Here is a 24,926-nt window from a genome sequence, read left to right as displayed (position 1 = left end):
TGCCGGACAGACCCCTATACCATATGTTCGCTCCATCTGCACTAAAGCTTAGTTAGGACACAATAATTTTTTTTTTTTAAATGTACCTGTCATTAGCAAAAACTTTTTATATCATATAGATAATATCATTATATGTATATTTGTAATATATATTGGTATAAAATATATTTCTTACTTGTGTGTCTCTGTGAGGAGACTAAATACAGGAAGTGAGGGCAGAAAAAGCAGGGCTCTGTGCAGGCTCCTCGCTTGTCAATCGTCCTGCTGTGTGAGGCGGGGGCATGTCATAGAGCCACACTGCACAGAGCCCTATTTGTCCTCAGTGCATAGAGCCCTGCTTGTCCTCAGTGTAAAGAGTCCTGCTTGTCCTCAGTGCACAGAGCCCCTCTTGTCCTTAGTGTAAAGAGCCCTGCTTGTCCTCAGTGCAAGAGCCCTGCTTGTCCTCAATGCACAGAGCCCTGCTTGTCCTCAGTTTACAGAGCCCTGCTTATCCTAAGTGCAAGAGCCTTGCTTGTCCTTAATGCACAGAGCCCTGCTTGTCCTCAGTGTACAGAGGCCTGCTTGTCCTCAGTGTACAGAGCCCTGCTTGTCCTCAGTGCACAGAGCCCTGCTTGTTCTTACTGCACAGAGCCCTGCTTGTCCTCAGTGAACAGAGCCCTGCTTGTCCTCAGTGAACAGAGCCCTGCTTGTCCACAGTGAACAGAGCCCTGCTTGTCCTAAGTGTACAGAGCCCTGCTTGTCCCCAGTTTACAGAACCATCTTGTCCTTAATGCACAGAGCCCTGCTTGTCCTCACTGCACAGAGCCCTGCTTGCCCTCAGTGTACAGAGCCCTGCTTGTCCTCAGTGCACAGAGCCCTGCTTGTCCTCAATGCACAGAGCCCTGCTTGTCTTCAGTGTACAGAGCCCTGCTTGTCCTCTGTGCACAGAGCCCTGCTTGCCCTCAGTGTACAGAGCCCTGCTTGTCCTCAGTGCACAGAGCCCTGCTTGTCCTCAATGCACAGAGCCCTGCTTGTCCTCAGTGTACAGAGCCCTGCTTGTCCTCTGTGCACAGAGCCCTGCTTGTCCTCAGTGCACAGAGCCTTGCTTGTCCTCAGTGTACAGAGCCCAGCTTGTCCTCTGTGCACAGAGCCCTGCTTGTCCTCTGTGCACAGAGCCCTGCTTGTCCTCAGTGTACAGAGCCCTGCTTGTCCTCTGTGCACAGAGCCCTGCTTGTCCTCATTGTACAGAGCCCTGCTTGTCCTCAGTGTACAGAGCCTTGCTTGTCCTCAGTGTACAGAGCCCTGCTTGTCATCAATGTACAGAGCCCTGCTTGTTCTCAGTGTACAGAGCCCTGCTTGTCCTCAGTGTACAGAGCCCTGCTTGTCCTCAGTGTACAGAGCCCTGCTTGTCCTCAGTGTACAGAGCCCTGCTTGTCCTAGGTGCATAGAGTCCTGCTTGTCCTCAGTGTACAGAGCCCTGCTTGTCCTCAGTGTACAGAGCCCTGCTTGTCCTCAGTGTACAGAGCCCTGCTTGTCCTCAGTGTACAGAGCCCTGCTTGTCCTAGGTGCATAGAGTCCTGCTTGTCATCAGTGTACAGAGTCCTGCTTGTCATCAGTGTACAGAGCCCTGCTTGTCATCAGTGTACAGAGTCCTGCTTGTCCTCAGTGCATAGAGTACTGCTTGTCATCAGTGCACAGAGCCCTGCTTGTCCACCCACACTTCTTGTATTTGGACTCATCACAGAGACACACAGACAATTACTGCAGGAACAAAAATATTTAAAAAAATGTTAACCAATGTATATTGCAAATATACATATAATGTTATTTTCTACATTATATAAAACATTTTTGCTAATGACAGGTACACTTTAAAAGGATGCACTAAGGATTTAGTTTTGAAACACATGAACCAAGGACCATACAACATACAACAATCCAAAGTTCCCTTTGTCTGAAGTCCAAGTTGACAGTTGTGTTTAAATTGCATAACAGCTGTTTGTTCAGATTTAGTGAAGTTGTGAAAGTCCCGGTTGATTTTGAAAGCTAAAAATATGAATTCTTCCCGATGTCGCTAATCTTGTGGGAATCCACCATCCAACATGTTTACACATCTTATTGCTAGCTAGACAAATTAGAGTAGTTAAAAGGGGTTATCCAGGATTAGAAAAACAGAGCTGATTTCTTCCAAAAATAGCTTTACACCTGTCCTTAGGTTGTATATGGTATTGCAGTAAAAGTTGTCATACCACACAACCTGCGGACACACAACCTGTTTTATTTTCATCATTAGATAGCCCCTTTAATGGGATAATGATTGAACTGGCATCTGTGATAAATTGTTTTTTTTTATAAAGGCCAAGGTAGATTCTTTTTATTAACATATTTTCATTTAAAGCGTTACTGTCATTTAGACATTCTTGCTCAGACCAGCTGCTATGGATAGTTGTAAGCTGGGGAAGTGCATGGCCACTTGTTAAACCCAAACTTTTCTTGCCATAAACTTATGCAGAGAAAAAGTCAGATTTGAATGGCAACCGAGGAGAGAGGCGCAAGCTGCATGGCGAGAGCTCTTGCTTGTGACTGGCAATTGCAGCGGGTCTCAGGAGTGAGACCTATGTCAGCTCAACTTTTGAGTCTGGGCAGGATCTCAAATGTTGTTTTAATGACAGTAACAATTTATCTTTGAATCACTGATTTACCCAAATTTTTATTATTGTGAATCTCAAATCTGGTGAGTTGATTCTAACTTTTTATACACAACATTTTATATGGATGGTGCTTTGGTATTGTAACAAGGTTGATGGGTCATTAGATACCAGTGGCTGATGGGACTATTGAAGGCAGTGGTTGTCTTGCAGGAGGGCTTAAATAAAGTGCAAACAACAAACACTCAATGGTAAAACACAGGCTGAAGAAAATATCTGACAACAGAACCAGAAAACTTAAAGGGGTATTTTGCCCCTAGACATCTTATCCCCTATCCAAAGGATAGGGGATAAGATGTCAGATCGCCAGAGTCTCACTGCTGGGACCCCGGGGATCGCTGCTGCAGCATCCTGCTATCATTACTGCGCAGAGCGAGTTCGCTCTGCACGTAATGACGAGCAATACAGGGGCCGGAGCATCGTTACATCACGGCTCCGCCCCTCCCGGTGTCACGGCCCTCCCCGTCAATACAAGTCTATGGGAAGGGGGCGTGGTGGTTGTCACGCCCCCTGCCATAGACTTGCATTAAGGGGACGGGCCGTGATGTCATGAGGGGCGGAGCCATGACGTCACGCTGCTCCGGCCCCTGTATCGCCCGTCATTACGCACAGAGCGAACTCGCTCTGTGCAGTAATGATGGCGGGGTGCCGCAGCGATGATCCCCGGGGTCCCCAGCAGTGGGACCGCGGCGATCTAACATCTTATCCCCTATCCTTTGGATAGGGGATAAGATGCCAGGGGTTGAGTACCCCTTTAATATGCAGAATTCTGAACATTATTTACTGACAAGTCTAGCTATAAATAAAATGATTCACACAGTCATGTTTAATGTTCTCATACTGGGCAATATGAGGTTGGTGGGATAGGTAGTTTTACATCTAGTGGGACAGCTTGCTTAGGGCCTGAGTATTAATATATTTCCTCTTGTGTGTGGACTTTTAGCCAGTTTTGATCATGTATGAGTCAAAATGTGAACTTATTCTTCTTTATGGAGTTTTACAAGTTTCAGTTAGGAAGGTCGACACTTTAGCATGAACTGTAACTATTGCAAAACAAAAATTTCTACAAAAGGTCTGGGTGTAGTCCTGATCTTACACTGCATTTAGGAAGCTGCTATTTCCAAAGCATTAATCTAGTGACAAGAGTAGAAGCAGATCCAGTCATGTAAATAAGTTTGCACAGATTGAGGAAGATTTACTTAGACTGTCAAACTCTAAGACAGTGTAAGCTTAGATAGACAGTGGCTCATACTGATTGATAACTCCAGTGTGTCCGTAGGCTGCCTAGTCTAAGTTTGCTTGCGCGAAATGGCCAACTTTTTTTTTTTTTTGCTGCTTACTTTAGAACAAAACAATGAGCAAAAAAGTTTGGCACATTTTTGGTGCACGACACGGCAATGCTCCTTTCCACCCATGCCATGCCCCCTTTTCAGGCAAGCCATGTCATCCTCAGTAAGGCCCAGTTGTTGCTCTTTTTTGGTCCACTTTGCTTAATAAATGTGTCTTAAAGGGGTACTCAGGTGGAAAACTTTTTTAATCAATTGGTGCTAGAAAGTTACACAGATTTGTAAATTGCTTCTACTAAAAAATCTTAATCCTTCCAGTACTTATTAGCTGCTGAATACTACAAAGGAAATTCTTTTCTTTTTGGAACACAGAGCTCTCTACTGACATCATGAGCACAGTGCTCTGTGCTGACATCCATTTAAAGAACTGTCCAGAGTAGAAGAAAATCCCCATAGCAAACATATGCAGCCCTGGACAGTTCCTAAAAGGGACAGAGATGTCAGCAGAGAGTACTATGGTCATGATGTCAGCAGAGAGCTCTGTGTTCCAAAAAGAAAAGAATTTCCTCTGTAGTATTCAGCAGCTAATAAGTACTGGAAGGATTACATTTTTTTTAATAGAAGTAATTTACAAATCTGTGCAACTTTCTGGCACCAGTTGATTTAAAAAAATAAAGTTTTCCATCTGAGTACCCCTTTAAGTGCTGTACATCACAATGTTCGTGTATCAACAGGATACTGCTGCAAGCGGATTCCACTCGGACTTAATTTTGAGCAGAATATCTGTAGTGTACAGGGGCCCTAAGTCAGTTTAGCATTATGCAGTGTTCCAGCATTCAAAACAAAATACTGTATATATCAGTGCAAAAATTGACTTAATTTTACATTATCAAGAAAAAACATCAGTGATCCATGAAAGAAGAAATACAAAGACAGGTAGGCTGCATTATAGAAGCTAAAATGTAATTAAAATGGAAGAAAACACATCAAGGTTTTTATGGGCATCTATCCTGGGATTCTATTAGAATTATTTAGATGGCAGAGAATATAGAACACGTTTTTAAAGTATGAATGATATGATACATTATAATAATGTGCATTAGTATGCACATTTCTTATGGATGGTATAAAGACAAGAGATTCCATAAGAGAACATTTAGCTACTATAAAAAAAAAATAAAAAAAATACATCTACAACCAGATAAAAGAGCAAATCCCAAGTTTTAGGCCTGCACACAATTAATCTCCAGCTCGGGGAGACACAGGCCATACTGGGCGGTGCAGTGGGCAAGTTCTGTGCACAAGTCCTATTCATCAGAGAAGGGTCCATGCACAGAACTATGCCGAGCATGGTACGGTTGACTTGGCCACTGTCTCCCCATGCTGGAGATGAAGATGGTGCAGGCCTGAAATTTGGGACTTGCGCTTTAAGTTGACATTTCAAGACATTTCACCACTAGTTTAGGATATTGCATGGTAGACAGTCAAGAAATATTTTGTCTATCATAACTGCTTGTTTGATGATAAGAAGAGTAAGGGAAGTTGCTCAAACATCATTCAGGTGATTTCAACATTGTATTCAGCGCTTAGAAAATGAATCTTCTATAAGTCGTCTGGTCAGGAAACATTTTCAAGAAAAGTTTGTACTATAAATGTACAAAAGCCATAACTATGGACCTAAGTGTCCAAATGCCCTATATAACATTACCAGGTCAGCCTAATGTTATTCTGTAATGAGTATCTGCTTCAGTTTTACATCAGCAACTGTCTTACATTTCCCCCTGTCAGGGGCAACATGAGAGTACTTTATAGGTTCTTGTTACCTTATAGTAAAGGATAACGGAGCAACCAGGAAGGAGCTTCCATAGTAGTTATATAATAAATGGTACAACCTCTGGTAAAAATGATGGATTCCTCCCAACTTGTTTATTCAACTTTTTAGTTCATAAGAAATACACAAATCACAGATATGACACAAAACAAATATATTTAATTATTTTTAATGAACCCAGGAAATTAAAGGGGTTCTCCACCATAAGGTTATTTTAGTACGTACCTATCAGACAGTAACGGACATGCTTAGGAAGGATATGCGCTTGTCTTGGGGCTAAATGGCTATGTTGTGAGATTAGCAGAACACTGTGGCTAGCTTTTTGTGAACTGGTATTTTCAGTTTGATTTTTTTTTTTTTTTTTACTACAAATCCCATAATTCCATTTTCCTCCCTCCCACACATCAGCCACCCAACCCATTAAAACATAAATGAGCTGCATCCATTCAAGACCTGTGGTTTTCAATCAGGGTGCCTACAGCTGTTTCATTAGTTGCAGATTGATCTCTCTCCCACCAAGTGATCCCTCCACCCATTGAAGCAGACAGGCTCGGAGACAACAGTAATTTTGTATGCAGTTCAAATTAAATATTGGGGTGAAAATCACAGAAGAATTGTGAGAAAACCGTCACACACAGGTACAGACACTATATTATGAACTACAATAACTTTACAGCCCCTGTAGCATTTAAAATTTTCAGGTTGTCATTTTTTTTTTTCCATCTGCGCCTTCTAAGAGTACTACTCTCTTCCATCTTCAGAGCCATATGAGGGCATGTTTTTTGCAGGACCAATTGTTTTTTTGGATTGCCATCTTTAATTTTTCTATGTAATATACCGTAAAGCCAAGAAAAATAATGATTTGTAATGTGAAATTGAAGAAAATGCAATTTTTCAACTTTATTTATATGTCATTCAGCGTACAGTAAAACTGGCATATTAGTACACCTATAGTTCCAGAAGAAAGAAAACTGGCAAAACTATACCTGTACACCTACAACAACTCCACAGTTTTACAGTATGAACAATAGCACACCAATGTCTAGAAATTCATAAAGTTTTATTTAAATAAAGCTTTATAAATTTCTATACAACGGTGTGGTGTTGTTTGCAGTCACCATTGGAGGATCTTTGTCATATTTTACATAGATTTATTATTTTAACCGCTAGAGGACACGCACCATACATGTACTGTACATCACTGTGCCCTGGAACTTAGCGCACAGGGACACTGCGTTGCCCGACATGGTAATGGGAACTGGATGCCTGCTGTTATCAGCAGCCGGGACCTCATAGGTAATAGCGGACATCAGCAATCCAGCCATTAACCCTTCAGATGCTGTGATCAATACTGGAGAAAAAAAAGTTCAAAATTTCTGCTTTTAGTCACATCATAAAAAATTTAATAGAAAGTTATCACAAAGTCATGCACCCATAAGGTACTGATAAAAACTAGAAATAACAGCACAAAAATTTGCCCTCATACAGTGCCGCATACAGAAACATTAGAAAGTTATAGGAGGTCATATTAGGGCAATTTAAAGCATACTAATTTATGTAAAAAAGTTATTATTATAAGATGTCAGATCACCGCGCCGCGCTGTGGCACTGCGCTATCATTACTGCACAGAGCGAGTTCACTCTGCACGTAATGATGGGCAATACAGGGGCCGGAGCATCGTTACGTCACGGCTCCACCCCTTGTGACATCACGGCCCGCCCCTTTCAATACAAGTCTATGGAAGGGGGGGTGGCGGCCGTAACGCCCCCTGCCATAGACTTGCATTAAGGGGACGGGCCGTGATCTCATGAGGGGCGGAGCCGTGAAGTCACGCTGCTCCGTCCCCTGTATCGCCCGTCATTACGCACAGAACAAACTTGCTCTGTTCAGTATTGATAGTGCAGTGCCGCAGTGGCGATCCTGGGGCTCCCCAGCAGCGGGACCACGGGGATAAGATGTCTGGGGGTGGAGTACCCCTTTAAGGCCAAAATGGGCTGTGTCCTTAAGAGGTTAAAGCCCTTTTACACTGGCTGATCATGCATTCATAGGACTGAAAGTTCCCGATAATGGACGGGTGTAAAAGGCCAAGCGATCAGCCGATAAACGAGAAAACACTAGTTTGTCAGCTGGTCAAATCTTTTCTGCGGCCATTTAGATCAATGTTATTGGCCGCCCATCACCCTGTGTAAGTGGGGGATGTGAGGCTGATAAGGATCACATTACAGGGCTCCATGGATGATCTAATGATCGTGCATGCGGCCCAGCCTGAAAGAGTTGGCTGTGAATGACTGTCTACCTACTGTATCTGTAGAGCCTGGAATAGCGATGGCTCAGAATCACTTTTATATGGTAAGTCCTGGTGAGAGCTGTCCTGTACCAATGCCTATGTATAGACACAATTACTGTATTGAGAATGGTAACATTAATTTTGTCAGTTTATTTATAAAATTTTAGAAGTAATAATTAAGAAATAACAAGCTAGAAAGCTTGTGAAAAGATGCTCCAAACTTTTTATTTTATGGAAAATACAAGTCATTTAAAAAACAAACACCAGGAGAGAAGACAGTTTTTTAAGGGGTTAAAGCTCTAAAATCAGAAAAGAACTAATGTGCCTGATAACCAAAACCATAGAATGTAGTTGTTGATGTTTTGTTTCTTAAAAATAAAGATATTTTCTGGTAATCTCATCTTTTGTTTGATCTGTACGTTTCCAGCAAATAGTGTGTGTGTGTGTGTGTGTGTTATAAAGGTGTCACAAATTAAGCAATATAACGAAGCCAGCAAGACTTTCATGTGTTTCCGACAGTGTTTCTAGAAGCTTTGCTGGTACTTTTGAAATCAGGAAGTTCACATTTTAGATCTGATCTGCCAGTTGCTTTTGTTATTCTTAAGATTCAAACTAAATTTGAAACTAGGTATTGAACTTTCCTACGGCGTAAATCAGACATTATTGTAAACCCAACCTGTTTTGTCGGGGTGTGCGCCAAAATGTGTTGCATTGTGCCATAAATTGCGTCTGTGCCAGGACTGGCACAAAATGTAAAAATACCCGACCAACTATCCATTTTACTTGAAAAAAGGGAGTGGCTGCCGGGAAATGGGGTGTGGCTGTCAAAAGGGGGCGTGTTCCTGACAAAAATCCCAACATATTTACTAATAGTTCCATTGAAAATGTGATGGATTTGAACTGTGGAAAACCTGACAGCTCAAAGCAGTTGTGAAAAAAGCAAAATCTAGGGAAATGGGCAAAACATAGGGAAACAGTAAATACTGTGGAAAAATACCTGTAGGGAAACAAAACCCACAAAGAAAACAACATTCCACTCTTAGTAAACCAGGGCCATTGGGGTTCTCACACAAACTTTAAAAGGGTATTCTGGCTTCATACATCTTATCCCCTATCTAAAGGATAGGGGATAAGATGTATGATTGCCGGAGTATGATAGCCTTCGCGACTGAGATGTGATATCATGGTCACGCCACACCCCCTCCATTCATGTCTATCACCCCTGCAATCCCTGCGATCATACATTTTATCCCCTATCCTTTGTATAGGGGATAGATGTATAAAGCCAGAATACCCCCTTAAGCTGGTATCCTTTCAAGCAACTATGTCCTGTTTATTACTTTTTATGCAAGTTCCCCTTTAGACACAACATGCATATGGTCTGGACACAAATGTATTCTGGAACCTCAGCAGACATAGTTGTTTGTCTGGTGAGTCACAATTCTCTGAGACCTTTGCTCAGAATTTCACATTATACGGAGTGGTTTGAAGCCAAAGCACAAGCTACTTTTATCACAAAAGTATTTTATGCATATCCAGCCTTTATAGCCTGTTATAAATTGAAAGCATAGTTTTTCTCTAATATGGTGTGAAATTTACAAATAATTACCTAATGTCCCACCTTTTTATTATCTTGCAGGTGCATTTTTCCAAACCAGATTAAAAATCTCATTAACCTGAACCACAATGGATTTGTACAGCTTACCAAATGAAACCGGTCCAGACAATGAGACATTAGACATGCTTGGAAACCCAGTCATACGGTTGGCCTTACCTGTGGTGTATTCATTTGTGACTTTAATAAGTATTCCTGGAAATATAATTTCACTTTGGATTCTGATACGTCACTCTAAACCCATGACGTCTTCAATAATTCTCATGATTAACTTGAGCATTACAGACCTTGCACTTGCCATGCTTCTCCCCTTCCAAATACACTACCATTTAAATGGGAATGACTGGATATTTGGAAATGAACTTTGTAATGTGGTGACCATCATGTTTTATGTGAATATGTACGGTACCATATTAACAATCATGCTGATAAGCCTTGAGCGATACTTAGGCATTGTTTACCCAATTAAATCAAAAATGTGGAGGAAAAAAAGGTATGCGGTGGGAGCCATTCTTCTAATTTGGCTGCTGTTATTAATTGCATTGTACCCTATGGAGTCGACGGATCTAATATATAAAGTGAAGAATCCAAACATCACAACGTGTTTTGATGTTCTCAAATGGACAATGTTACCAAACCTCTTATCTTGGGCATTCTTCATCATTGGACTTTTCCTTTTCTTTTTTTTTATTCCATTTTTCATAACTGTGGCTTGTTATGTCTGTATTATAAGGAAATTGATTCAAACATCCAACAGGCATGGTGCTGGATATGAAAGAAGATCTATTAATCTTGCTATATTTGTCCTGGTAGTATTTATCACCTGTTTTGCCCCAAACAATTTTATCCTTCTGCTGCACACAATTGTTCGTCTGTTCTATAAAAAAAGTTTTTACCATGCTTACAAACTGACACTTACGTTGAGCTGTTTAAGCAGTTGTGTGGACCCTTTCCTCTATTACTTTGCTTGTAAAGAATTTCGGAAAAAAGCATTAGAGTTGTTGGACTGCCGATCACGAGGCAACGACTGGTCTGAAACCAGACGAGAAAGCTTGTTCTCCGCACTGACTTTTTCCAGTGGACAGGGTGAAGTCCCAGACAACGGGAAAAAACACAGATGTAACAGTAACCGCCAGGAGAGCGATATGTAAAGATTATTGTACCCTAATTCTATGAGGGAACTGAAGTTTATTTTTTTGTTCACCTAATAGTGAGATCTCAGTTCATTAGCATTTGGATAAAGAACTTGAAACTACAAAGGCAGCGCTTTCAGCTCTGGAGATGTTTTTTAGATGAAGTTTACGAGATGGCGTAGATTTCCACTTTAATTTATGTCACTTTCTGGTGTAAATGATGACAAATGCAGTGGGCCATGGAGGTCATGTCCTCTTTACACCAAGCCCCCAAAAAGTGACAAGCTTGGAGTAAAAATAATTTTATCTCAAATGAGCTTTGCGCAAAAATGTGTGGCTCCCCCCCCCCCCATAAAACTGGCATGTTTGGTAAATCGCCCCCCCCCCCCCTTCTTGTAAGTGCTTCATGAGACATTACAGGGTTGGTATATATTCCTAATAAATTATAACCGAACAGATTAGCAAACTTCAAGCAGATAGGAAGTGATGTCCTCACTTAAAAGGGTTGTCCAGGAAAAAACCCTATACTTGCTGCCTCTCTGGTCATGTAGCACGAGACATTGTCTTTTTTCAATGTTTACCTGCTGTCTGCGCATACACAAAAAAATAAAAAATAAAAAATACTCCCAAAAGTGTTATCAGTCATTTTACTGACCATCGAATACGGAGTTGTCTAACATTACATTACAGTATTAAACAATCCATTTTTAAGAAGGACTGATGAATGAGAATGACTGAAGTACATGTGTATATTGCTACTGTTTTTGTTACAGGTCAAGTGTAATTACAATTTATGTTCAGTCTATATAGCTGCATTGGGTTTACGCAATTCTATTCATTTCACAAATGACACATATAAACTATTGTTGTAAATAAAATCTTTATAAAACAAATATGTTTTGATGTCCTGCCTCATTTTCACTTGTTTGCTTGGATGGTAGCAGTAGTCACTACTTTTCTTTAATGACTCAGGTAAACATTTTTTGACCACTACCATCCATTTGCGTTTCTATATGACCAGACATTTCGTCCACCACATATTATGCATACAGGTTATTTTCTTTTACAAGATCACCCTCCCAGACCACTTTTTAATGTAATTTTGGGGGGTCTTCTAAAGAGGTTATAATTTTTTTTATATATATATATATATATATATAATTTTTTTTTAAACTATTTCATATCCAAGTTTTAAAGGGCCATCTGCATGAACCAATAAACACAAATTATTGTCATATGAAGAACATCATTTGTGGGTCAATTTAGCTATAAAGATAGAGGCTTACAGACTCCAATTCCTACAAGTAAATAGCCCCTCAAAAATGGCATTTTATTATAGAGCATTAAATAGCATCAGTTAAAAACAGAAAAAAAACACACACACACACATACACACACAAACAAAAAAACCTGAATCATTACATTTAAACAGTAAAATTAGTTTAGCAAAGCATTGCTATCAAAAAACTGAAACCTCAAAGAATTGGGAACCTACCGTATTTTTCGCCGTATAAGACGCACTTTTTCTTCCCCAAAACTGGGGGGGAAAAGTCGGTGCGTCTTATACGGCGAATACACCCCTATCGCGGCGGTCCCTGCGGCCATTACCGGCTGGGACCCGCGGCTAATACAGGACATCACCGATCTCGGTGATGCCCTGTATTAACCCTTCAGACGCGGCGATCAAAGCTGACCGCCGCGTCTGAAGGGAAAGTGTCACTAACCCGGCTGTTCAGTCGTGCTGTTCGGGACCGCCGCGATTTCACCGCAGCGGTCCCGAACAGCCCGACTGAATAGCCGGGTTAGTGCTTACAGGACACCGGGAGGGACCTTACCTGCTTCCTCGGTGTCTTCTCCGTTCAGGGATCCCCTGTATGGCTGGCGCTCTCCTTCCTCGTCATCATGTCGTCGCGTACGTGCGTCGGTGTGCGTAACGACGTGATGACGGCGACGGAGAGTGAGGATACCCGGCCGGCAGCAGAGACGTTCAGCAGCAGGCCGGCAGCAGAGCGACGGGGACACGGCGACAGCGATGGAGCGACATCCAGGGCAGCGGTGACGGGTCCGGAGCGGCGGGGACACGTGAGTATTACCTCCTATGCAGTGGTCTTCAACCTGCGGACCTCCAGATGTTGCAAAACTACAACTCCCAGCATGCCCGGACAGCCGATGGCTGTCCGGGCTTGCTGGGAGTTGTAGTTTTGCAACATCTGGAGGTACGCAGGTTGAAGACCACTATTGGGTTCAAAATCTTAAATTTTTTAGATTTTGTACCTAAAAATAGGGTGCGTCTTATACGCCGGTGCGTCCTATAGGGCTAAAAATACGGTAATTAAAACAAAATGTGGCCTATTATAGGACAGATCCAGCATAGCATCATAGCTTCAGCTATAAAGAAAAGCCACAAAGCAGCTTTTTTTTATTTTTATATTGTTATGTATATTATTTACCTGCTTCCAAATACACACCTGATTAGGCTAAATAAACTGAATGCACTGGATAGTAAAAGAATTTAGTGCCACTTTTTTTGCTTTAGCTGTGACAAACTCGCTAAAAATGTGGTGCACACTATGTGGTGCGCCACATATTCAGATATTTAGCACCCAATTTAACGCAATGTTAGCCAATTTTTTTAAAGGAGCATGGTTAGGCTTTTTTTTTTGCTTTTAACATCCTATTTTCAAAGGTTTTAAATCACTTTCTGGTGCACAAAGTCTTGCCATTTATACCAAATATCCCTGGTGTTAAATGATATGCTATTTGTAATATTTTCCACAAATTGGCAGACACACTTCTGAAAATGAGGCGCAGTGAACACTCTTTCAGGTGCAAAATAAAGAGCCCTAGCAACACAAGTCTTTAAAGGGGTACTCCAGTGGAAAACTTTTTTTTTTTAAATCAACTGGTGCCAGAAAGTTAAACAGATTTGTAAATTACTTCTATTAAAAAATCTTTATCCTTCCAGTACTTATTAGCTGCTGAATAGTACAGAGGAAATTATTTTCTTTTTGGAACACAGAGCTCTCTGCTGACATCACGAGCACAGTGCTCAATGCTGACATTTCTGTCCATTTTAGGAACTGTCCAGAGCAGGAGAGTTTTGCTATGGGGATTTTCTCCTACTCTGGACAGTTCTTAAAATGGACAGAGATGTCAGCAGAGAGCACTGTGCTCATGATGTCAGCAGAGAGCTCTGTGTTCCAAAAAGAAAATAATTTCCTCTGTAGTATTCAGCAGCTAATAAGTACTGGAAGAATTAAGATTTTTTAATAGAAGTAATTTATAAATCTGTTTAACTTTCTGGCACCAGTTGATTAAAAAAAAAAAAAAAAAAAAGGTTTCCACCGGAGTACCCCTTTAAGTCTTTTAACCCCTTAAGGACCAGGCCATTTTACACCTTAGGACCAGAGCGTTTTTTGCACATCTGACCACTGTCACTTTAAACATTAATAACTCTGGGATGCTTTTAGTTATCATTCTGATTCTGAGATTGTTTTTTCGTAACATATTCTACTTTAACATAGTGGTAAAATTTTGTGGTAACTTGCATCATTTCTTGGTGAAAAATCCCAAAACTTGATGAAAAATTTGAAAATTTAGCATTTTTCTAACTTTGAAACTCTCTGCTTGTAAGGAAAATGGATATTCCAAAGAATTTTTTTGGGATTCACATATAAAATATGTCTACTTTATGTTTGCATCATAAAATTGATGTGTTTTCACTTTTGCAAGACACCAGAGGGCTTCAAAGTTCAGCAGCAATTTTCCAATTTTTCACAAAATTTTCAAACTCACTATTTTTCAGGAACCAGTTCAAGTTTGAAGTGGATTTGAAAGGACTTCATATTAGAAATACCGCACAAATGACCCCATTATAAAAACTGCACCCCCCAAAGTATTCAAAATGACATTCAGTCAACATTTTAACCCTTTAGGTGTTTCACAGGAATAGCAGCAAAGTGAAGGAGAAAATTCACAATCTTCATTTTTTACACTCGCATGTTCTTGTAGACCCAAATTTTGAATTTTTACAAGGGGTAAAAGGAATAAATGTATACTTATGTTTGTAGCCCAATTTCTCTTGAGGAAGCACATACCTCATATGTCTATGTAAATTGTTCGGCGGGTGCACTAGAAGGCTCAGAAGCGAAGGAGCGACAAGAGGATTTTGGAGAGTACATTTTTCTGAAATGGTTTTTGGGGGGCATGTTGCATTTAGGAAGCCCCTATGGTGCCAGAACAGCAAAAAAAAAACACATGCCATACCATTTTGGAAACTAGACCCCTTGAGGAACGTAACAAGGAATAAAGTGAGCCTTAATACCCCACAGGTGTTTCACGACTTTTGCATATGTAAAAAAAATATATTTTTTTTTTCACTAAAATGTGTGTTTCCCCGCAAATTTCACATTTTTGCAAGGGTTAATAGCAGAAAAGACCCCCCAAAATTTCTAACTCCATCTCTTATGAGTATGAAGGTACCCCATAAGAGGACCTGAAGTGCACTACGGGCGAACTACAATGCTCAGAAAAGAAGGAGTCACATTTAGCTTTTGGAGAGCAAATTTTGCTCGGGGGGCATGTCGCATTTCGGAAGCCCCTATGGTGCCAGGACAGCAAAATAACCCCCACATGGCATAACATTTTGGAAACTAGACCCCTTGAGGAATGTAACAAGGGGTACAGTGAGCATTTATCCCCCACTGGTGTCTGTCATATCTTTGGAACAGTGGGATGTACAAAATTTTTAATTTGCACAGCCCACTGTTCCAAAGATCTGTCAGACACCAGTGGGGTGTAAATTCTCACTGCACCCTTTATTACATTCCGTGAGGGGTGTAGTTTCCGAAATGGGGTCACATGTGGGGTTTTGTTTTTTTGCGTTTGTCAAAACCGCTGTAACAATCAGCCACCCCTGTGCAAATCACCTCAAAGGTACATGGTACACTCTCCGTAGTCGGGAGAAATTGCATAAAAAATTTGGGGGGGCTTTTTTCCCTTTTGTCAAAATGAACAGTATAGGGCAACACCAACATGTTAGTGTAAAAAATTTATTTTTTTACACTAACATGCTGGTGTAGACCCCAACTTCACCTTTTCATAAGGGGTGAAAGGAGAAAAAGCCCCACAAAATATGTTAGGCAATTTGTCCTGAGTACGGCGATACCCCATATGTGGCCCTAAACTGTTGCCTTGAAATACGGCAGGGCTCCAAAGTGAGAGCGCCATGTGCATTTGAGGCCTGAATTAGGGACTTGCATAGGGGTGGACATAGGGGTATTCTATGCCAGTGATTCCCAAACAGGGTGCCTCCAGCTGTTGCAAAACTCCCAGCATGCTTGGACAGACAACGTCTGTCCGGCAATACTGGGAGTTGTTGTTTTGCAACAGCTGGAGGCTCCATTTTGGAAACAGTGGCGTACCAGACATTTTCATTTTTATTGGGGAGGGGGGCTGTGTAGGGCTATGTGTATATGTAGTGTTTTTTACTTTTTATTTTATTTTGTGTTAGTGTAGTGTAGTGTTTTTAGGGTACAGTCACACGGGCGGGGGATTACAGCGAGTTTCCCGCTGCGAATTTGAGCTGCCGCTCAAAATTTGCTGCATCGCAAACTTGCAGCCTGATACTCAATGTAAGCCCCCTGCCCATGTGAATGTACCCTGTACATTCACAGGGGAGGGGGGGACCGCCAGCTGTTGCAAAACTACAACTCCCAGCATGCACGGTCTATCAGTGCATGCTGGTAGTTATAGTTTTGCAACAGCTGGAGGCACACGGCTTGGGAAACACTGAGTTAGGAAACAGACAATGTTTCCCAACCAGTGTGCCTCCAGTTGTTGCAAAACCACAACTCTCAGCACTCTCAGGCATGCTGGAAGTAGTAGTTCGGCAACATCTTTAGAGCCAGATGTTGCCGAACTACAACTCCCAGCATGCTTGGAGTTGGAGTTTTGCAACATTTGGAGGACTACAGTTTGCAGACCACTAATACAGTGGTTCCCAATCTGTGTCCTTCCAGATGTTGCAAAACTACAACTCCCAGTATGCCAAAACTGTCCAGGCATGCTGGGATTGTAGTTCTGCAACATCTGAAGGGCCAGATGTTACAGAACTACAACTCCCAGCATGCCTGGACAGTAAGGGCATGCTGAGGATGTGTAGTTTTGCAACATCTGGAAGGGCACAGTGGTCTCCAAACTGTGGACCTCCAGATGTTGCAAAACTGCAACTCCCAGCATGCCCAGACGCTAAGGGCTGTCTGGGCATGCTGGGAGTTGTAGTGTAAGGCGGACCAGATGTAGCAGTCCAGATCGCTTTACGGCAAAGTTCCCGCAACGCCGCCGAAGATCCACTCACCTGTCGCCACCGCCGCCGTCTCCGCCACCGGGATCCGGGTCTTCAGGGACGATGTAAGTACCGGGGCCGGGCCCCAGCACTTCCCCATCCCCCGCGGCGTCCTCCAGTCTTCCTCCCGTTCTCTCCGGACTTCCAGGGGCCGGGCAGGGCGGGCGGAAGTAACAGCCCCCCCTCCCCCCCCCCCCTGCGATTAGTCGGTTAGTTCTAACTGAAGAATTGCAGGGGATAGGAGGAAGTGGCAGGCTTGCCACCTTGCTCCTATACTTCAGCATGGTCCTGGCTGTCTGTGACAACCGGGATCATGCAAAATTACCGGGAGGTCGGGTCCCAGAGACCTGATCAGCCCGGTAACGCCGCAGATCGCAGGTGCGATTTCCCTCGCGATTTGCAACGATCGCCGACATGGGGGGCCGACATTGTCCTGGATGCCTGCTGAAGCATTTCAACAGGCATCCGCTTCTGATCTCTGCCCGGCGCGTGGCAAGGACCGGAAATCGCCGAGACGTATGAGTACGTGTCTGGTCCTTAAGACCCAGGGCGCAGGGACGTACTCATACGTGCCTGGTCCTTAAGGGGTTAATAATCCACCCATTGTCAATTATTTCATACAAATTTAAGGACATGCCAGAGCTATGAGACATTAAGAGGAAATGTACACGTCTTTCCTTTTTGTCTCCTTTTTGATATGTGTTTACATGTTGTAGATTTTATAAAGAAATTTCCGGACTGCTGGAAATATATTCCAAGCATTTATATAGGGTATTTTCTGCAGTACATGCACAGGTTTCAGCAAACAGCATTTAGATGAATGGGACAGTCACAGAAATGCCTACCTTAAATTTGACATATGTGAATATAACCTTGGAAAAGCAACAAAACTGCACCAATAACTGCATGCATTATTCAAGCCTTCAATCTGGTCAAATACATGCAATGTTTATTTTTCCTGAGCATAGTCATTTGTATCAGCAGCCTTATTTTCGCATTGCAGTTAAAGGGGTATTCCAGGCAAAAACTTTTTTTTATATATCAACTGGCTCCGGAAAGTTAAACAGATTTGTAAATTACTTGTATTAAAAAATCTTAATCCTTCCAATAGTTATTAGCTTCTGAAGTTTTCTGTCTAACTGCTCAATGATGATGTCCCGTCCCGGGAGCTGTGCATGATGGGAGAAAATCCCCATAGGAGCTGGACAGTTCCCGGGACGGGAGTCATCAGAAAGCAGTTAGACAGAAAACAGCAACTCAACTTCTGAAGCTAATAACTATTGGAAGGATTAAGATTTTTTAATAGAAGTAATTTACAAATCTGTTTAACTTTCCGGAGCCAGTTGATATATATATAAAAGTTTTTGCCTGGAATACCCCTTTAAATTCCTCATATAGATTATGCATGAAATAATGACAGAAGACAATCATGCTTATACAAATCCACATTTAAGCCTATTTGACTATTCCCCTATACCTATTTTTCAATCTCAACTTATGTGGGAACTCATGCAAACGATATGACCAGAAATTCCTCATTTTGGTAGCAAGTTCTCAGACTTTATCTCTATTTTTGTTAGTCTTTAGCAAGAAAAGCTACATGCATAATCCCCACAAAATACTTGAACAAATATATTTAGAGTACCTGTCATACCCCACAAAAATGTAATATGTAACCCAGTACCTAATCCTGATCATTTACATATATTTTTAGGTGTCTACCATATATAATTCTTACAAATACCTTCTATCTATTGCTCACTTGGTTTTTCATCCTGTGCTCTGGAGGGGGTGGGACCCACATCCTCCTTCCTGAGCCTCCTCATTCAATCACTGCAGGTTGCCTCACCAAACTAAACTTCCAATTTATTGTTCTGTATGTAATTATAAGACACTTTGCTATTTACTTGCTGTTAAAATGTTCCCACTTTCTCCTGTCGGTAGCTCACAGAATGTGAGCAAGGGGAAAGGTATGATACAGAGCTTTTTAAAGCTCAGAATATTTTTTAAGGGCAGGAAGGGTGTTAGGAGTAGTTAGGGAATATAATCTGAGTTAGTATACAAAATATGGTTTGATGACAGGTACTGCAAGTCCCACCCTAATTTTCTGGACTTTATCTTACCTGTGCTCCAGCTGGGATACAGATGAGGCTTCAGCTTGATGGTATAGGGACCCCTTGTGGTCTCTTTTATTAGCCATGATTTCTATAAAAAGGACATACATTTTTCTTATGAAGTATATCAGAAAGGTTAATGTTTTGCCGAGATGCACAACACATAGGCCCAGATTTATCAAACTGTGTGAGAGAAAAAAATTTAGTGATTTTCCCACAGCGACCAATCACAGCTCAGCTAACGAGCTCTGGTAAAGTGAAACCTGAGCTGTGATTTGCTGCTAGCGGAAAATCACTTAATTTTTTCTATAACACAGTTTGATAAATCTGAGCCATAGTTTTTAAATACAAAGTTTTTATATCTGACAGTGCACATTTAAGTAATTCATGAAAAAATTACATACATAGAGTAAATGGTAGGCAAATCAAGAAATTACTAACCACTTAATGTAGATATATCTATCATGAATGGATGCAAGTTTTAGGCAGGGAAATTTATATACATAGAGTAAATGGTAGGCACATCATGAAATTACTAACCACTTCATGTAGATATATCTAGCATGAATGGATGCAAGTTCCTGGAACTGGGGACCGACAAAGACCTGTAAGTCTGCCATTTGTGTTACCCTATTAGGCTGTGCCAGAGGTGCTGTCACATATGGACAGGGAACAGTGAAGCCCTAACTCACCTACAGCCACTGTCTCTACCTATTGCCTATCCACCCTAAGTAACAGATCGACAACCACGATGATAAACCCTCCCTGCTAAGTGCTAGGGCAGCGTTGTCAGTATAATAAAATACAAAAACAGAAGGAGTTGGAAAACAGCTGGAGGCACACAAACTAACAGAGATACACTAACACACACAAACAGTCAATTCAATGTCAGTCTAGCTGAAGTTTGTACCAGGAAATAGTGGAGTACAGGAACAATAAGCAGGAGAGTAGTCAAAAAGCCGAGCCAAAGATCAAAACCTGAAGTCAGAAACACTATAAGATTGCCGATTACTAAACAAAGTCTTTCACTGGCAAGGACTAAAAACACACTGCAGGTTTAAATAGCCAACTGTCACGATGCCGGCTGGCAGGTAGTGGATCCTCTGTGCCAGAGAGGGATTGGCGTGGACCGTGCTAGTGGACCGGTTCTAAGCCACTACTGGTTTTCACCAGAGCCCGCCGCAAAGCGGGATGGTCTTGCTGCGGCGGTAGTGACCAGGTCGTATCCACTAGCAACGACTCACCTCTCTGGCTGCTGAAGATAGGCGCGGTACAAGGGAGTAGGCAAAAGCAAGGTCGGACGTAGCAGAAGGTCGGGGCAGGCAGCAAGGATCGTAGTCAGGGGCAACGGCAGAAGGTCTGGAAACACAGGCAAGGAACACACAAGGAACGCTTTCACTGGCACTAAGGCAACAAGATCCGGCAAGGGAGTGCAGGGGAAGTGAGGTGATATAGGGAAGTGTACAGGTGAACACACTGATTGGAACCACTGCGCCAATCAGCGGCGCAGTGGCCCTTTAAATCGCAGAGACCCGGCGCGCGCGCGCCCTAGGGAGCGGGGCCGCGCGCGCCGGGACAGAACAGACGGAGAGCGAGTCAGGTAGGGGAGCCGGGGTGCGCATCGCGAGCGGGCGCTACCCGCATCGCGAATCGCATCCCGGCTGGCAGCGGAATCGCAGCGCCCCGGGTCAGAGGACGTGACCGGAGCGCTGCCGCGGGGAGAGTGAAGCGAGCGCTCCGGGGAGGAGCGGGGACCCGGAGCGCTCGGCGTAACAGTACCCCCCCCCTTGGGTCTCCCCCTCTTCTTAGAGCCTGAGAACCTGAGGAGCAGACTTTTGTCTAGGATGTTGTCCTCAGGTTCCCAGGATCTCTCTTCAGGACCACAACCCTCCCAGTCCACTAAAAATAATTTTTTCCCTCTGACCTTTTTGGCAGCTAAAATTTCTTTGACCGAGAAGATGTCCGAGGAGCCGGAAACAGGAGTGGGAGGAACAGATTTGGGAGAAAAACGGTTGAGGATGAGTGGTTTGAGAAGAGAGACGTGAAAGGCATTAGGGATACGAAGAGAGGGAGGAAGAAGAAGTTTATAAGAGACAGGATTAATTTGACACAAAATTTTGAAAGGACCAAGATAGCGTGGTCCCAACTTGTAGCTAGGGACACGGAAGCGGACATATTTAGCGGAGAGCCATACCTTGTCTCCAGGGGAAAAAACGGGGGGAGCTCTTCTTTTCTTATCCGCGAACTTCTTCATGCGTGATGAAGCCTGTAAGAGAGAATTTTGGGTCTCTCTCCATATGATGGAAAGGTCACGAGAAATTTCATCCACAGCGGGCAGACCAGAAGGCAAGGGAGTAGGGAGGGGGGGAAGAGGGTGACGACCGTACACCACGAAAAATGGGGATTTGGAGGAAGACTCAGAGACCCTGAAGTTATACGAGAATTCGGCCCATGGGAGGAGATCTGCCCAGTCATCCTGGCGGGAGGAAACAAAATGTCGCAAATAATCACCCAAGATCTGGTTAATCCTTTCTACTTGTCCATTGGACTGGGGATGATATGCAGAAGAAAAATTTAATTTAATCTTGAGTTGTTTACAGAGAGCCCTCCAGAATTTAGACACGAATTGGACGCCTCTATCCGAGACAATCTGCGTAGGCAACCCGTGAAGACGAAAAATGTGTACAAAAAATTGTTTAGCCAACTGAGGCGCAGAAGGAAGACCAGGAAGAGGGATGAAATGTGCCATTTTGGAGAATCGATCAACGACCACCCAAATAACAGTGTTGCCATGGGATGGGGGTAAATCAGTAATAAAATCCATACCAATCAGAGACCAAGGCTGTTCGGGGACAGGCAGAGGATGAAGAAAACCAGCGGGCTTCTGGCGAGGAGTCTTATCCCGGGCACAGATAGTGCAGGCTCGCACAAAGTCCACAACATCCGTCTCCAGAGTCGGCCACCAATAGAAGCGGGAGATGAGTTGCACAGATTTCTTGATACCCGCATGACCTGCGAGATGGGAGGAGTGACCCCATTTGAGGATTCCGAGGCGTTGGCGAGGAGAAACAAAGGTCTTTCCTGGAGGGGTCTGCCTGATGGAGGCAGGAGAAGTGGAGATCAGGCAGTCAGGTGGAATGATGTGTTGCGGAGAGAGTTCAACTTCTGAGGCATCCGAGGAACGAGAGAGAGCATCGGCCCTAATGTTCTTATCGGCAGGACGAAAGTGAATCTCAAAATTAAATCGGGCAAAGAACAGAGACCACCGGGCCTGGCGAGGATTCAGCCGTTGGGCAGACTGGAGGTAGGAGAGGTTCTTGTGGTCGGTGTAGATAATAACAGGAGAACTTGATCCCTCCAGCAGATGCCTCCATTCCTCAAGTGCTAATTTAATGGCTAGAAGCTCTCGATCCCCGATGGAGTAGTTCCTCTCCGCTGGAGAGAAGGTCCTAGAGAAAAAACCACAAGTGACAGCATGCCCGGAAGAATTTTTTTGTAGAAGAACAGCTCCAGCTCCCACTGAGGAGGCATCAACCTCCAATAGGAAGGGTTTGGAAGGGTCAGGTCTGGAGAGGACGGGAGCCGAAGAAAAGGCAGACTTGAGTCGTTTAAAGGCGTCTTCTGCTTGAGGGGGCCAGGACTTGGGATCAGCATTTTTTTTGGTTAAAGCCACGATAGGAGCCACAATGGTAGAAAAATGTGGAATAAATTGCCTGTAATAATTGGCGAACCCCAAAAAGCGTTGGATAGCACGGAGTCCGGAGGGGCGTGGCCAATCTAAGACGGCAGAGAGTTTGTCTGGATCCATCTGTAGTCCCTGGCCAGAGACCAAATATCCTAGAAAAGGAAGAGATTGGCATTCAAACAGACATTTCTCAATTTTGGCATAGAGTTGGTTGTCACGAAGTCTCTGAAGAACCATACGGACATGCTGGCGGTGTTCTTCTAGATTGGCAGAAAAAATTAGGATATCGTCCAGATATACAACAACACAGGAGTATAACAGATCACGAAAAATTTCATTGACAAAGTCTTGGAAGACGGCAGGGGCGTTGCACAGTCCAAAGGGCATGACCAGATATGCAAAGTGTCCATCTCTGGTGTTAAATGCCGTTTTCCACTCGTCCCCCTCTCTGATGCGGATGAGGTTATAGGCGCCTCTTAAGTCCAATTTAGTGAAGATGTGGGCACCTTGGAGGCGATCAAAGAGTTCAGAGATGAGGGGTAAGGGGTAGCGGTTCTTAACCGTGATTTTATTAAGACCGCGGTAGTCAATGCATGGACGTAGGGAGCCATCTTTTTTGGACACAAAGAAAAATCCGGCTCCGGCAGGAGAGGAGGATTTACGGATAAAGCCCTTTTTTAGATTCTCCTGGACATATTCGGACATGGCAAGAGTCTCTGGGGCAGAGAGAGGATAAATTCTGCCCCGGGGTGGAGTAGTGCCCGGGAGGAGGTCGATAGGGCAATCATAAGGCCTGTGAGGAGGTAGAGTCTCAGCTTGTTTTTTGCAGAAAACATCCGCGAAGTCCATATAGGCCTTAGGGAGACCGGTTACTGGAGGAACCACAGAGTTACGGCAAGGGTTACTGGGAACCGGTTTTAGACAGTTCTTGGAACAAGAGGACCCCCAACTCTTGATCTCCCCAGTGGACCAATCCAGGGTAGGGGAATGAAGTTGAAGCCAGGGAAGACCAAGGAGAATTTCCGAGGTGCAATTGGGGAGGACCAAAAGTTCAATCCTCTCATGATGAGATCCGATGCTCATAAGAAGGGGCTCCGTGCGGAAACGTATGGTACAGTCCAATCTTTCATTATTTACACAATTGATGTAGAGGGGTCTGGCGAGACTGGTCACCGGGATGTTGAACCTGTTGACGAGAGAGGCCAAAATAAAATTTCCTGCAGATCCAGAGTCCAAGAAGGCCACTGTAGAGAAGGAGAAGGCAGGGGCAGACATCCGCACAGGCACAGTAAGACGTGGAGAAGCAGAGTAGACATCAAGGACTGTCTCATCTTTGTGCGGAGTCAGCGTACGTCTTTCCAGGCGGGGAGGACGGATAGGACAATCTCTCAGGAAGTGTTCGGTACTAGCACAGTACAGGCAGAGGTTCTCCATACGGCGTCGTGTCCTCTCTTGAGGTGTCAGGCGAGACCGGTCGACCTGCATAGCCTCCACGGCGGGAGGCACAGGAACAGATTGCAGGGGACCAGAGGAGAGAGGAGCCGAGGAGAAGAAACGCCTCGTGCGAACAGAGTCCATATCTTGGCGGAGTTCCTGACGCCTTTCGGAAAAACGCATGTCAATGCGAGTGGCTAGGTGAATAAGTTCATGTAGATTAGCAGGAATTTCTCGTGCGGCCAGAACATCTTTAATGTTGCTGGATAGGCCTTTTTTGAAGGTCGCGCAGAGGGCCTCATTATTCCAGGACAATTCTGAAGCAAGAGTACGGAATTGTACGGCATACTCGCCCACGGAAGAATTACCCTGGACCAGGTTCAACAGGGCAGTCTCAGCAGAAGAGGCTCGGGCAGGTTCCTCAAAGACACTTCGGATTTCCGAGAAGAAGGAGTATACAGAGGCAGTGACGGGGTCATTGCGGTCCCAGAGCGGTGTGGCCCATGA

The 24,926-nt window shown here is 43.5% G+C and overlaps 1 protein-coding gene across 2 annotated transcripts in view; it reads left to right on the top strand.

The window, feature by feature from the left end:
• The window catches only part of P2RY8 (P2Y receptor family member 8), a 105,150-nt gene extending 93,455 nt beyond the window's left edge, over positions 1–11,695 (top strand). For both annotated transcript variants that reach the window (XM_056558802.1, XM_056558803.1), the window contains one exon: positions 9,732–11,695. In XM_056558802.1, the coding sequence (XP_056414777.1) occupies positions 9,779–10,858 (1,080 nt within the window). In that variant the 5' untranslated portion in view covers positions 9,732–9,778 and the 3' untranslated portion in view covers positions 10,859–11,695. The remainder of the gene's footprint in view (positions 1–9,731) is intronic.
• Positions 11,696–24,926: the final 13,231 nt, after the last annotated feature.

This window comes from Hyla sarda, chromosome 2, assembly GCF_029499605.1.
Source record: "Hyla sarda isolate aHylSar1 chromosome 2, aHylSar1.hap1, whole genome shotgun sequence".
Classification (NCBI taxonomy): domain Eukaryota; kingdom Metazoa; phylum Chordata; class Amphibia; order Anura; family Hylidae; genus Hyla; species Hyla sarda.
The sequence above is the reverse complement of the archived record's forward strand: the minus strand, read 5'-3'. Positions and strand labels throughout refer to the sequence as shown.